The 12,579-nt window shown below is 40.1% G+C and overlaps 1 protein-coding gene across 3 annotated transcripts in view; it reads right to left on the bottom strand.

Moving 5' to 3' along the window:
• Positions 1-629: 629 nt before the first annotated feature.
• The window catches only part of LOC124052922 (zinc finger protein 385B-like), a 58,996-nt gene continuing 47,046 nt past the window's right edge, over positions 630-12,579 (bottom strand). The window contains exons 2-8 of one of the 3 annotated variants that reach the window (XM_046377720.1): positions 11,206-11,360; positions 9,658-9,765; positions 5,518-5,701; positions 4,139-4,513; positions 3,769-3,971; positions 3,479-3,577; positions 630-2,617 (exon numbers count right to left, since the gene is read on the bottom strand). In XM_046377720.1, the coding sequence (XP_046233676.1) occupies positions 2,387-2,617; positions 3,479-3,577; positions 3,769-3,971; positions 4,139-4,513; positions 5,518-5,701; positions 9,658-9,765; positions 11,206-11,360 (1,355 nt within the window). In that variant the 3' untranslated portion in view covers positions 630-2,386. The remainder of the gene's footprint in view (positions 2,618-3,478; positions 3,578-3,768; positions 3,972-4,138; positions 4,514-5,517; positions 5,702-9,657; positions 9,766-11,205; positions 11,361-12,579) is intronic. The other 2 variants (XM_046377719.1, XM_046377718.1) reach the window with 2 other exon arrangements.

Below are 12,579 nucleotides of genomic sequence, written 5' to 3' on the forward strand. Positions count from 1 at the left end.
CACGTTGGCTTTTTAAAATAAAAGATACACAAAAAACAAAAACAAAACAAAACAGCTACATTGTTGTGTTTCAACCAGTTTGCATGCATTCGCAGGATTTTCCAAAAGAAATTATTCACAAATAAATAGTTGGACTTGCTGTGGTTAATTTTGCCGATAAATAATGTCCATGTTGAGAGCTGAAAAAGTAGATTAGGGTTTTCTATAAATGTAACATGCAGGAAATAACGCTTATATTTTTCCGACCTCTCGAAACTATTCCCTTGCATGATCCTATTTTGCAAAATGCCACTAGAGGGCACCAGAGCACCATAAAGTATAGGGTATACTCCTGTGTTTTTGTATTTTACCATTTAGTTTTTTTGTTAGTTTTTTAAAGTTATTTTTCCCAAGTCAAACATTATTTAATGAATGTGGCCAAAGAATTGTCGTGTTTATGTTGGAAGTTAACAGTACTTCATTGTTTTCAAATCTTCAGGCCTTCAGTGATTCAACACAGGAGTATTTTGTACCAAAAATTGCACTGTCTCTGCTAATGATATTCACTGACTTTTGGTTGACCTGAAACAAGAACAACAGTATACTGAAGATGCAAATTATTAGTGTGACAGGTGTTCTTGTCCTCAACTATATTTATACATGAAGTAAATCCTGTATTCACTACAAATCTGTAATTAATAGTAAAAGAGGTATTTCCACATGAAGAAATAAAAAGCCACAACTGTGTAAAAACAGTACTATTTATAAGTTCATGTAGAATACAGTATCAGCATTTTTAGCACATAATAATTTACATTATTGCAATTGATATACAGTTACAATATTCATTAGTTTCACCGAGTGACACTTAAGAAATACATATTGCTTCAGATGGTTCATCACAATCAAGTAGGGGGGGGGGGTTCTAAAGTGAAAGAACTTTTAATAACTTTTAATAAAGACATGAAAGACACATTTAAAAACTTTTAGATGAATCATTTGAATTTTTGGGAAACAGCACACATCAGACTGTCCTGACTGCAGCGTCCTGCATAGACTGGTACGTTTAGATGAACGTTCACCCCTCGAACGCCTCTTCCCACCATGCAGGACACCTAAGTTGAGCCCAAAATATCACGAGACACTTCACACCCAAACAATGGACTGTTTGGAGGAAGCAAACACCTCCGGAGTCACATGACCAAAACTGAAAGACTGAAGAGGAGATTCTTTCCTCAGGTTATCCGGATCCTCAACACATACACTTCATTTTAAGAAAAACTTCCACACGCACGGACACTCTTTAAATACTGCACATACTGTTTGTTTCTGTCACTCATTTTGACTTGCACACCAGCCCACTTAAATTCTACTTATACTTTATTCTACTTTTCCTATTTACTGATTTTATTTTTGATCCCTTTGATATTGCACAGTAACTGAGCACCCCGTTCATTGCACTGTTGCACATGTTTTACTTTGTGTCTACGTGCACGTGACAAATAAAGACTCATTTAACAGCATCAAGCTGTTGCAAAATTGTAACTTATTTATCTTACCATCACCTGAAGAGTTTGTTGTCATGGCTCATTTAAAAAAAATAATAAATAAAATACAATTGTCAAATTTTATATCTTCAACTGTCTCTTTGAGTGCATTACTTGTAGTCTGTCTCTATATATCAAGTATTCTTGGCATCATACCAGGGTGGTGGTTGATTGTCAAGACACATATTAAAAAAATGAATTCATGTACTTATCTAAAATAAATTAAAGAGAAAAAGCATCTATATCTGTCAGTGGCTGCAAAGATGTAAAATGTCTGAGAAACAATATCCTCAGCAATCCAAAGCTCAGGATCTCCTTTGTTTTTTCATTGTTGGAGGTTGGTTACATGGAGGCAGCCACTTTCATAAATTTTCTTCATTTTGATTTGGTTATGAAAACGAAAGCAGAAATGAAGTATTGTACTCATTCTCACAGAGTACAACTAGAAAGCTCTCACACTGAAATAACTAACACTTATTAACATTTACACACGCTAATCTATTACTCTATCATTGTCTTATCAATAAAACTAAAAGATGCTTGACTTTATGGCTTCCAGAGGGGTCCAGACCCCGGGGAACATGCACTCAACAGTTTGTGGAGGGGAAACAGCTGAGCAATGGTCCGTTCATTTTTAAGGGGGTGGGGGGCACTGGTCAGTCAGCACTGAATACTGTTCTTATGACCTGAACCTACCAAACTCAACATGATGATATGCTATCGCTGCATAGTGTCCTGGTATCCCTCAGGGGGTCCCATGCTATGTCCTCATATGGCCAAGAAAAACCTTTCTGCTGGTCCAGCTTCAGCTATGTTGTGATAGACTCATTGTGGGTCCTTCAGCTTAGATTGGCTCATTACTAGTAAGGAGAGAAGATAATAGGTGCATGTGTGGCCCTCAGAGGTCCTGGAGCAGGCCTGAAGAGCGCGGGACTGATCAGGGGACCCTGGATGATGGCTGTGGGACCCGGGGGCAGTCGTAGTGCCATGGGTCCAGATGCAATGGTGCACAATGCAGCTGGATTGAGGGGGCTGGTCAGGAACCCTGCTGGAAGGGCCTTAGATAGCTGCTTCTGCAGGGCCATTTTAGTCTGAAGCCAAAGACAAGAGACATATTCAGTTTAAACAAGACTAGGAGTCCTAAGTCATGCTTAGCAGTTATGTGAGACTGTACTTAAACACAGCAGTGCCCGGAGGCAAATGCTAGCATGATCAAGCTCACAGTGACAATGCTAACATACCGATGTTTAGCAGGCATAATGCTTACCATGTTCATCCCCTTAGATTAGCATGTTAGCAAAGTACATCTAAGCCATAAGAGTGTCATTAGTCTTGCAAATTGAAATTCTGAACTGATGATGATGACACTGCATAAAAAGTCAAAAGGTCATCAACAACATTAGGATTCATCCCCTGTGAATCATGAATGTTTGTACAAAACTTTGTGCACACATCCAGTAATTGAAGTTGAAATATTCCAGTTTGGACCAAAGTAGCAGACCAATAGACTGACACTGTGATCCCTTGAGCCATGCTGCTAAATAAATGCATTTAAGCAGGACCATTTAGAGATCTGAAACAATGTTATTCATCATATTCATATAGTGTGTACACCAACTGTAGTGTCACATTAGATCAACTCCATTGCTCCTCTTCAGAAAAAAACAGTTCAGATTTAAATTGCAAATTTGTTCTGGGGAATCTAAAATCTTGAGTTAAAACAAGGTACTTGAGTTTTCACATAAGAGGCACTTAGCAATTATTTCTGTCAACCACTTGGCAGCCACTGGACTTGCAAATATGTTGAAAGATGCCAGACAGAGCTTAGCATTTGCATCTATTGAATATGCGTCTATGCATTGTTTTTTGAGACAAAGTCCAATGTAGACAAGACTGAACATAGTCAAATGTGTGTGTGTGTGTGTGTGGGTCTCTGTGTGACAAATTCTTACCGCTAAGACAGTGCTGGGCTGTAGTTTATTATAGGGGGTGAACTTCACCTTGACAGGCTTCCCAGCCAAACGCTCTTTGTGTCTCCTGCTGTTCATGTGCTAAAAGGGGGCAGGCATACACAGAGCAGTGATTCATTCAGGACAGCTCTGAGTAACACACCAAAGAGCCAACAAATCAGGTTGTCCTGCGTTGCACAATACAAAGGTTAGGCATTGTGTATTTTTAGTTTTTGTGCAGTGTTTAGTCGTAAAATTCGTCATGTTTGTGACATTGGGATAAACCCACATACCTGCTTCAGCTGTGTCTCTGAGTTGACCGACACCTGGCACATTTCACAGTGAAAGGGCTGGCTGGAAACACCCACAACTGCTCTGGTCTTGCTGCCTATTCGCTGCTTAACTCGGCAGGTGGGCCTTGGCGATGATGGCATCTTGACCCTGCGATGCGTCTGGCTGCTGTTCTGACCATCAAGCATCTGTTTGTGTTTAGAGCCTGATTCAGCCAAAAGGAGAGGAGGGCAAATGTCAGAATCATAGGAGATGTAATCTATAACAAATAAAAACTGGCTGTAACATTTTCACATAATTTACCTGGCTAGGATCAAACAACCAGCTTACAAAGGTTAACAAAAGCAATATTTGTATTATTGCATTACACACCACTACAGTGAGCCTCCAACTGGGAGCTGGAGTTGACGGTCACTTTGCACGTGGGACAGTGGAGATGTTGTTTTTTGTTGCTCTTTGCCTCCTTAGCCTCCTCCACCTTCACCACCTCCTCCTCACCTCCTGTGGAGCTCCCCTGAGGGTCAGCGTGTGGGGCTGAACTGGTGGCCGGGCTGCCCCCCTTCACAGGGAGACTGTCTGAGGTTAAATCAGAAAGCTGAGCGCCAGGGGAGATTTGTGGGGACAGCTGAGGAGAGCAGAGCGAGGAAGAGTCTGTGGATGAAGGATGTGAGGAAGGTGTGGGTGCCAGCGAGCTCCGCTGGCCGTCCTCTGGTTGCTGCTGTGCAGGTTGTGATGAAGTACTTGGGCCTGCGGACACATGAAGAAAAGTTTCACTCTGAGACCATTTACACTTTTGTATCATTATGTTATTTATCTTTGTATTTTATCTAGGTGAGGATAGACATTTGTGAATGCACCTCTAATGTTACATTATTTGGGGGATGACAGTAGGATCCCTCAAAAGACATTTGCAGACAAAAACTTAAAAACAACAACAAGGATACGTTCCATATCCCTCTTCATTTTCTCTCATGTAACCTTGTTATTTCACCTTTTCTTGTCCTCATCTACTTCTATTTTCTTTTTTGCTGTATCATCTCTCTTTAATTTTATATCGTTTCCCTCTTTTTTCTGCCATCCCAATCATTCTTCCTCCGCTCCTCTGTCTCTCTCTGTCACCATCAATCAACAGCCATGGTAACAGCTGAATGTAACAAGCACATTATTGTGTGGTTAGAAGGAAATTGATAGGCTCTGGAAGAAAATGAGAGGGGGGAGATCAATAATGAAAAGCTAGACAGAGAATAGAAACGAGGATGGTGATATTTTTTTAAATTACTGCAAGATAGCAAAGCTGTTAGTCAAACATCAGTCTTTGGGTTTGGTGGCTCTACTACACTTGTCGAACAGCCACCAAATAGTGTGATTTTGAGGAGATAACATACACCGTTTGACACGTCCATTAGCAAAGTGTCATCACTTTTCAAAATAAAAACAAGAGAATGCAAGTAAGAGCTGTGTTAAGCCACTAATTTACAACCAAAATCAAAATGAAAGAAAGCAACACCACTACATCCCTCTTCAGATACTGTCTCTTTTTAAGAGCCTTAAAGCTTCTCATCATGCAGAATGTCTTTGCTTGATGGGAGTAATTACCTATCTGACAGGGCCAATGATAGCAGGACAGGTAATAGCTGGTAATTAGCCAGCTGAGTGGCAGCTACCAAGCCTTGGTGCTTACGTCTCCCCAATTACCACTAATTACTCAGAGGATGAAGAGGGGCTGCCTTTAAAAAAAGAAAAATTTATACCTGTTATGTCTTTCAGATGTGAGTCTATGGGCGCCGTTCCTCCTCCCAACATCGGCCTTTCTCGGTCTCTGTCTTTTCCTGGAGTGGGTGGACTGTGTCCAACTTTCTGCCGGCTCCTCTGGGTCTCCAACGCCTTTAGCTTGCGAGCATGTTTGTGACCTTTGTAGTGGGCCTCTGCCTGGGTCTGACCATGACACACATGCACAAAAATGCACACACGAGCAGAACAAACAGGAGAAAGTCATTGTACAATATATGAACAAAATCACTGACATGATTAAATTAGTGAAGGACAGCATGTAATCAGTTAACTGTAATCCTCCCATCTGTTCCATCTCTTTAGCTTCACATGCTTCCATGGAGCTGGGGAGGAGTTGGGCATTTGACTCGGAGGAAGAGTCACCATCACCATTTCCATCATCATCACAGTCATGGATGTGCACAAATGAGCATCAGTTGGACTCGTGGCATCTCATGATCTTCCTCTGAGCTCACTGGCTCATCTTTCCACTGATTCGTTCTGACACAAAATGGCCCGTGTCCGTTATTCTGCAACACAAAATGACCCCTGTGCCTGTCTCTGTGAGAGAAAGCACATTTGTGGCAGCAGGACAGCAGATGCATGCAGATTTTGGATCTCAGAGTGGCTTTGTGTGGCTGTAGACAAAGCAAGATATACTCTATAGAAGAAGATCAGCTTCAGAAGTGCATCAACAGAACAACTGAAGCAAAAAACAAATGAACTATTTGTTCATTTATTTACAATTACATTTCCTAAACTTAAACTATAACTTCTATTTTGTTTTTTCATTTAATATTGAATAAAGCGTTAATTAAAGTGTTAACAGTGTGACCATGAGGTAGAATCTTCATTATTAGAGTGTTTTCTGTGAAAAAAGCCTTCAACATACTTGCTGAAGATGAAAAGTTCAAATATTTTCAGCAACGTGAGAAAACTATCCATCAATTATACAGAACAAGCAGAAAAAAAGACAGGTGTTTGATTTGGTGACAATATTTTAATTTTTGTCAACAAATCAAACACTATTTTAATTATTGTCAACAAATCTCACAAAACACCAAAACCAACAATTAGTTGATCTCACTAACAAATAATGTGGAGCTAACACTGAATATATCTTATTCCTCCATTGTTGTCCAAATACTATTGAAAATACATAAATGAATCTCACTGTCACACTTATACTTTCACTACAATTAACAAGGACTGTGTAATTTATTTCGAATCAATCCCAAATAAACTGTGCTCTTATAAACACTTACTAGAGTAACAAATGTGTATTAATCCTCCACTGAAAATAGTCCCTAACAAATAGAATATTCGCTGCTGTTTGAGCAACGTGTTCTAAAGATAACACTGGCCAGCTATCTTAGGAGGCTACTTTTACAAAATGAACCTATATACACTATACTGTATGTTAGACGCTTTCAAATATTTTCATAGGAATTAATGGGCTTCAGGCTGAGTGCCAGAGACAAGGTTGGAGAACTTGGATGGATTGAAGCATTGTTGGTTTTGTTCTTTTCGTGGGATTTGGCAACAAGAAGGAAATAAATAAAACATAATCCGCCTTATGCTTTTAAGTGCACACATTTTTGCAACACTAGTGCCTTTCTGCACACAAAAGACACAAATGCACTCCCTAAATCAACAGTGTCTGAGTTCAAATATCTTGCTTCACGCGAGGCTGTTAGATAATTTGTCATTGCTCAAATTATCTGTGCCAATCTCCAGGCACATACTGTACACAGCACATCCTCTGAGCTCAGTGTGCAGAGGTGATCTTTCAGCAACTGTGTGCATCGACTGCCCCTGCTCCAATCACCATCACCACCCCCACAACCCCCAAACACCATCGACACTTTGCATAAAGCTTGGGCTGCTACATAAACAGAAGGGGTCCCACCATGGGTCAAAAATACAGGACTGAGCAAAGGGTGTACAACCCCTTTGGCTACGTTGAATGTCAGTGCACAACTAACCATTCAGCGTGATTTCCAACTGAGTCAGAGGTTATGAATCTGCTCCCATCTGCATACTATCAGTGTAGTATGAGTTCACTATGATCCACCATAGTAACTTAAAGAGAGAGTGACGTGTAGAAGAAGTGTCCCAGGACAGCAAAACAAAGATCCTCAGTTAAAGACACCTGAAGGAGACTGTCAGGACTGCTTGGCCTCCGCTGACTTGATTCAAGCAGCTTTATGCATTCTAACACCACTGATGGGCCAAACGTGTCATACACAGTGAGCGACCACTGCCCTCCACAAAAGGACAGCAAGAATTAGAATATCACGTGTTATCCTTCAGGCTTGAATCTTTCATGCTTTTTCAGTGAGCTTAGCAGCCTTAAAAGAATAATTTAAAAATTTTCAAGTCTGTTCCTGTTTTATGCTCATCCTAATATATCGTGTAATATATACTGTGGATCCCATTTTCACAGTCATCCATCTTTGCCTTCATACTGAACACACAGCTCCAGCTTTCAATTTTTTAGGTCCACATTCAGGGCGATAAAACGCTCTACTGTAGTAGCAAAGAGTAGCCATGGCAATTTTAATTTAATGAGCACCTAAATACCAAATTGTAAAAATTTAGCGACTGCTGAATAATTAATATTAAAGTTCAATTAACACTTAATTTATAGGAGTGAAATATTAGAATTTCTATTTCTATTATCGTGGTTTGAATTCCCATCTTTAAAATATCAGGTTTTGCAATGTCACAAATTTTTTACCATCCTCAATGGCCGTGTATCTCTAGGGATGGCAACATCTGTTTGTTCATCCAACACTTTGGTCCAAAGAGAAAAATCCTGACAACTATTGTGTACAGACATTCAAGGTTTCCATAGGATGATCCCCAATGTCTTTGGTGATAATGACTTCATAAATCCACTACTGGAAAAGTTACTTTTGAAATAGCTTACATGATTGCAAAAATGGAACCTACTGTATGTACCACACAAGCAGTGAGTATAAAATATGAAAAGAATTGAAATATTCAGAACTATTCCTTCAGTAAATTTTCTTTGTCAAGTGCAAATTCAAATCCAGCCGCTCAGTGCAACCCCCTGACCTGGTACCTGTCTGTAACCCGGCATCCAACTCCTGGGTCAAGCAGCACTCTCATCTCAGCTGCATGTAACACAGAGGGGGGGAGGAGGAGGAGGAGAGAGCCTGTTAGCCTGAAAACAGACTCCTTACAACATCAGTGCATGTCCAAAAGTACAGAGCAGTGAGAGAAAAAGACAGACAGAGCATGAATGAGACAGGTGTGGAAGTAATTGTAGTGTACTGGGGCTCACGTCAGCGTCCTCCTACCGTCAACTTTCACAGTTCACACAAAGAAGAGTCATTGTCATTCCAACAGGTTCCGTCGAACAATATAAATGCAAATATGTATAAATGAACTCCTGGAATGGGAGCCAAATAAATAAAAACAGGGAAGTGTGATAAGGAGAAAAAAGGCAACAGAACTATTTTTCTTTTAAGAAGTCATTGGTTGACTAAAAACAAACAAACAAACAAAAAAATGTGTATAAATATACTGATTGGACTGATTGGGAAATTGTGAAATGTGATGCAAACATGGAAGCTCGACTGCAAACATAATCAAAAGATGAGCTTTCGGTGACAGTTTGTGCAGTCTCGCACAGCCAGACCGAGCTGTGCCAGCCATGGACAAAGGTCTGGCTTCACCCTTTATCACTTTTTCAGGAAAAAAAAAACCCACTCTGGCTTGTTTGCATTTTTCTAGGCATAAGCCATTCACAATAGTCTTGGCCGGTGCTAAGCCAAACCCTGCAAAACGGTGTCAGAGGGAACATGTTTGTCACATGGGAAGGTGAGCCCTGGAATTAAAATGGCTAAACCTCCACAAAAGGAAAACACAACACCTGCTACCTTGTTTGAGTTTGTACTGTTCGTGACCAAGTTAGGGTTAGAATAACTTTTCTTATCAGGAAAGGTATTTTTCCACCTTCCTGCGGTCAATTAAAACAATCCACATCTGTATTTAGGCTTTGGTTCCATTCAATTTGCCAGATGAGCTCAAAGAAAGTACAAAGAAAGAAACCAAAATTTTTTCAACTGTGGTTAAGCGAGTGTCTGACTTACAGTGGAGTTGAAGCGCAGGTGACAGATGTTACAGGAGATGATGGGCTTCCTCTTGGGTGGAGCCACGCCAAAGGTGTGGTTGATCACTGCCTTCTGTACTGGGTCCATCTACAAGGTGAAACACACACATGCACATACATGATCATGTTAGAGCTGCTTCAGTGTTAGCTCTGGTTGACCTTGCAGTGTATTATAGTATGTAAGGCATTTTGAATCAAATAAAAGCAACAATACTAGAAAAAAGGCTTAAATAATCCAGAAATGTAGGTATATTTGACCTCTTCACATGAAAATGTAAAGGTCACTTTTGAATTAATATAACATTTTCAGTGGTTAGAAAATTCTTGTCATTTCAAGAGATGGATGACTCAAACTGTTTTCGTAAAAGCAAAAATAGCAATACCACAGTGTAGAAACAATTTGTTCCAAATATTGAAGAAATACATACTAAAAAACTACCATGTAATCTGTTTCTCATCAGTAAAAGAACTTGTGCTATTCCCTGTCATTCAACATTAATATTTTATTATGTTATTTGCTTCCTGTAACTGGTCAGTCACAGCACCAGTCAGGACATGTTTTACTCGAGTGAACATACTGTAATGCTATTTTTCAGTGAGTAAAGTTCATTTCAGTCTTCTTTTTGTCTTTCCTTTGAGGTGCAGGCCCTGAACGAGCACAGATCCACAAAATAAATATCCACAACACTGCCACCACCTCTCAGGTCAGTGTTAAACAAGTTGTCAATGCTTCTGCGTGTGTTCAAGAATGGATGTAAGCTGTGAGTACTTTTTGAGGAAAAAAAAAATAAATCACAGTTTGGAATTCACACAGAATTTTAAATAACTTCTGCTTATATTTTTAATCCCTACAGTGCAGCTGTGTTTGTTGGGTGATATTTTTAGTATTAGGTGTCAGACAGGAAACCTTTGCCAGCCTCCCACATGCCTGATGTATTTAGCACATCTCTCTGACTCATTAAGGGTTAAAGCTCCATGTAGACAATGGAAGTCTGCCACTTCATTATTTAGACCCAGACCAAACATGCATGTGTGTGTGTGCGTGTGTGTGTGTGTGTGTGTGTGTGTGTGTGTGTGTGTGTGTGTGTGTGTGTGTGTGTGTGTGTGCGTGTGTGCGTGTGTGTGTGAGAGAGAGAGAGATACAGTAAGTGTTATATCTGGAATGTCTCACTTTTATTTTTACCACCAAGTACCTAACAATGCAGACCCGAAACTGCATTGGTAGATAATATTTACATCACTATTTATGCTGCTATTTCATTTGGCCAATTAACATAAATGAATAGGCTTCAAAAGCCATTTGAACTTTGATTAGTATTTTGAATTTCAGAACAGGTGATGACTTCTTCACAAACTCACAAAGACTAGATTCTGGAGCTAATGGAGAGCATCTTGAACTCCTTAAGGTTTAGGTTTAATGTGATTCCTACTTGTCAGTCTTTCCTTGCGTTTTGGAGAAATAATTTCAAGGTCCTGTTTGGAGGCTGGAGTCACTTTTTGAGTATCCACTGTTAGTATGGCATCTTACCGTGCTGAAATTGGGGAAGAGGCTCAGCGGTGATGTGCTGTTGACCCTGAGGGGCAGGAAGTGTTCCAGCTGGGCATGGGTCTGCGGCTGGAGGGGTCGACCCGGCAGAGGCAGGGAGCCCAGGAGTGGGTGGACCTGGCTCTGGGAGAGGGCACCTACAGCAGGGAAAATCATATTTGACTGAGCACATAATCGCCACAACTTTTTTGCAGAGACACAGATTTCACCCCTTTTCATTTGAGCTCACAAAAGCTGCACATCCTTATACTCACACAAGGATAACGACAGAGTTTAGCACACAGCATATGGCATCATGATCCTTTCCCGCAGTGAATGATTCACTCAGTAAAGCTTTAATGACTTCAGTAATAGCAGGGGATAAATGACGAGAGGCTTTGTGTGGCCTTTTCCTGCTTTACAAGTCCATCTTGACAAATGCCTCTGGCCTTTAAACACAGCACCGGTGGGTGTAATCGTTCCTCAGATCCTGCAAATGGGTGAGTGAACACAACGAGAAAAGACCTGCAAGGATGTTTTAACGCCTGAGGTGACAGGGGGTCTGTTTTTATTTTTTTTTTTAAAGAAATTTTCTGACAAAATGTTCATCTGTTTGTTTTGTTGAATCCCCCAACAATTTCATCATCACATTTTCCTCTGAAATTTCCTTTCACGTGACCGCTCATTTCACCCGTTTAATTTTGTTTCACCCGAAAGCTTTCATGTATTAAAGAGCACCATTGCACTGACCTTTGTCAAGACCCAAAGTAAACCTCAGTGTGCTCACATTAAAATGCACAGCGTCTTACATAAGCATGTTTGCAAGGCACGTATGATGAAAGGTCCCGAGGTTTGTATAATTAAAAGGTCATGTGTAAACAACAGAATACAAGTTAGAATAAATGTAAGTATCTAAGTATCAATTAAGTATCTGATCAAATGTGAAATATGGTCGCAATCTCTCCCTCTGCTCCTGAGTTATTTTGTGGAATAATGGACAGAAAAGATCACGGTCAAAGTAAAGCTGACCTTTGACCTTTTGGATAAAATGTCATCAATTCATCATCTTGTCCCATTACAAATTTGTGTACATTTTTTTTCATAATCAGTGTATGAATTCTTGATTCACAGTGACCTTTGAGCTTTGACCGCCTCAATCTAATCAGTTTCATCTTTGAGTTCAAATTGATGCTCGTGCCAATTTGAAGACATTCTGTCGAGGCTCTTGAGATATCACGAGAATGATGGACAACCTGATAACATAATGCCTTGGACCACAGTTATCGCTACCAAATTAACTTTGAGCTGAAACTCCTCATTAATTTTATCCCAAACACATTTCTGATCTAAATAACTTGAGATCAAAAAGAATGTCAC

This window comes from Scatophagus argus, chromosome 21 (assembly GCF_020382885.2).
Source record: "Scatophagus argus isolate fScaArg1 chromosome 21, fScaArg1.pri, whole genome shotgun sequence".
Taxonomy (NCBI): Eukaryota; Metazoa; Chordata; class Actinopteri; family Scatophagidae; genus Scatophagus; species Scatophagus argus.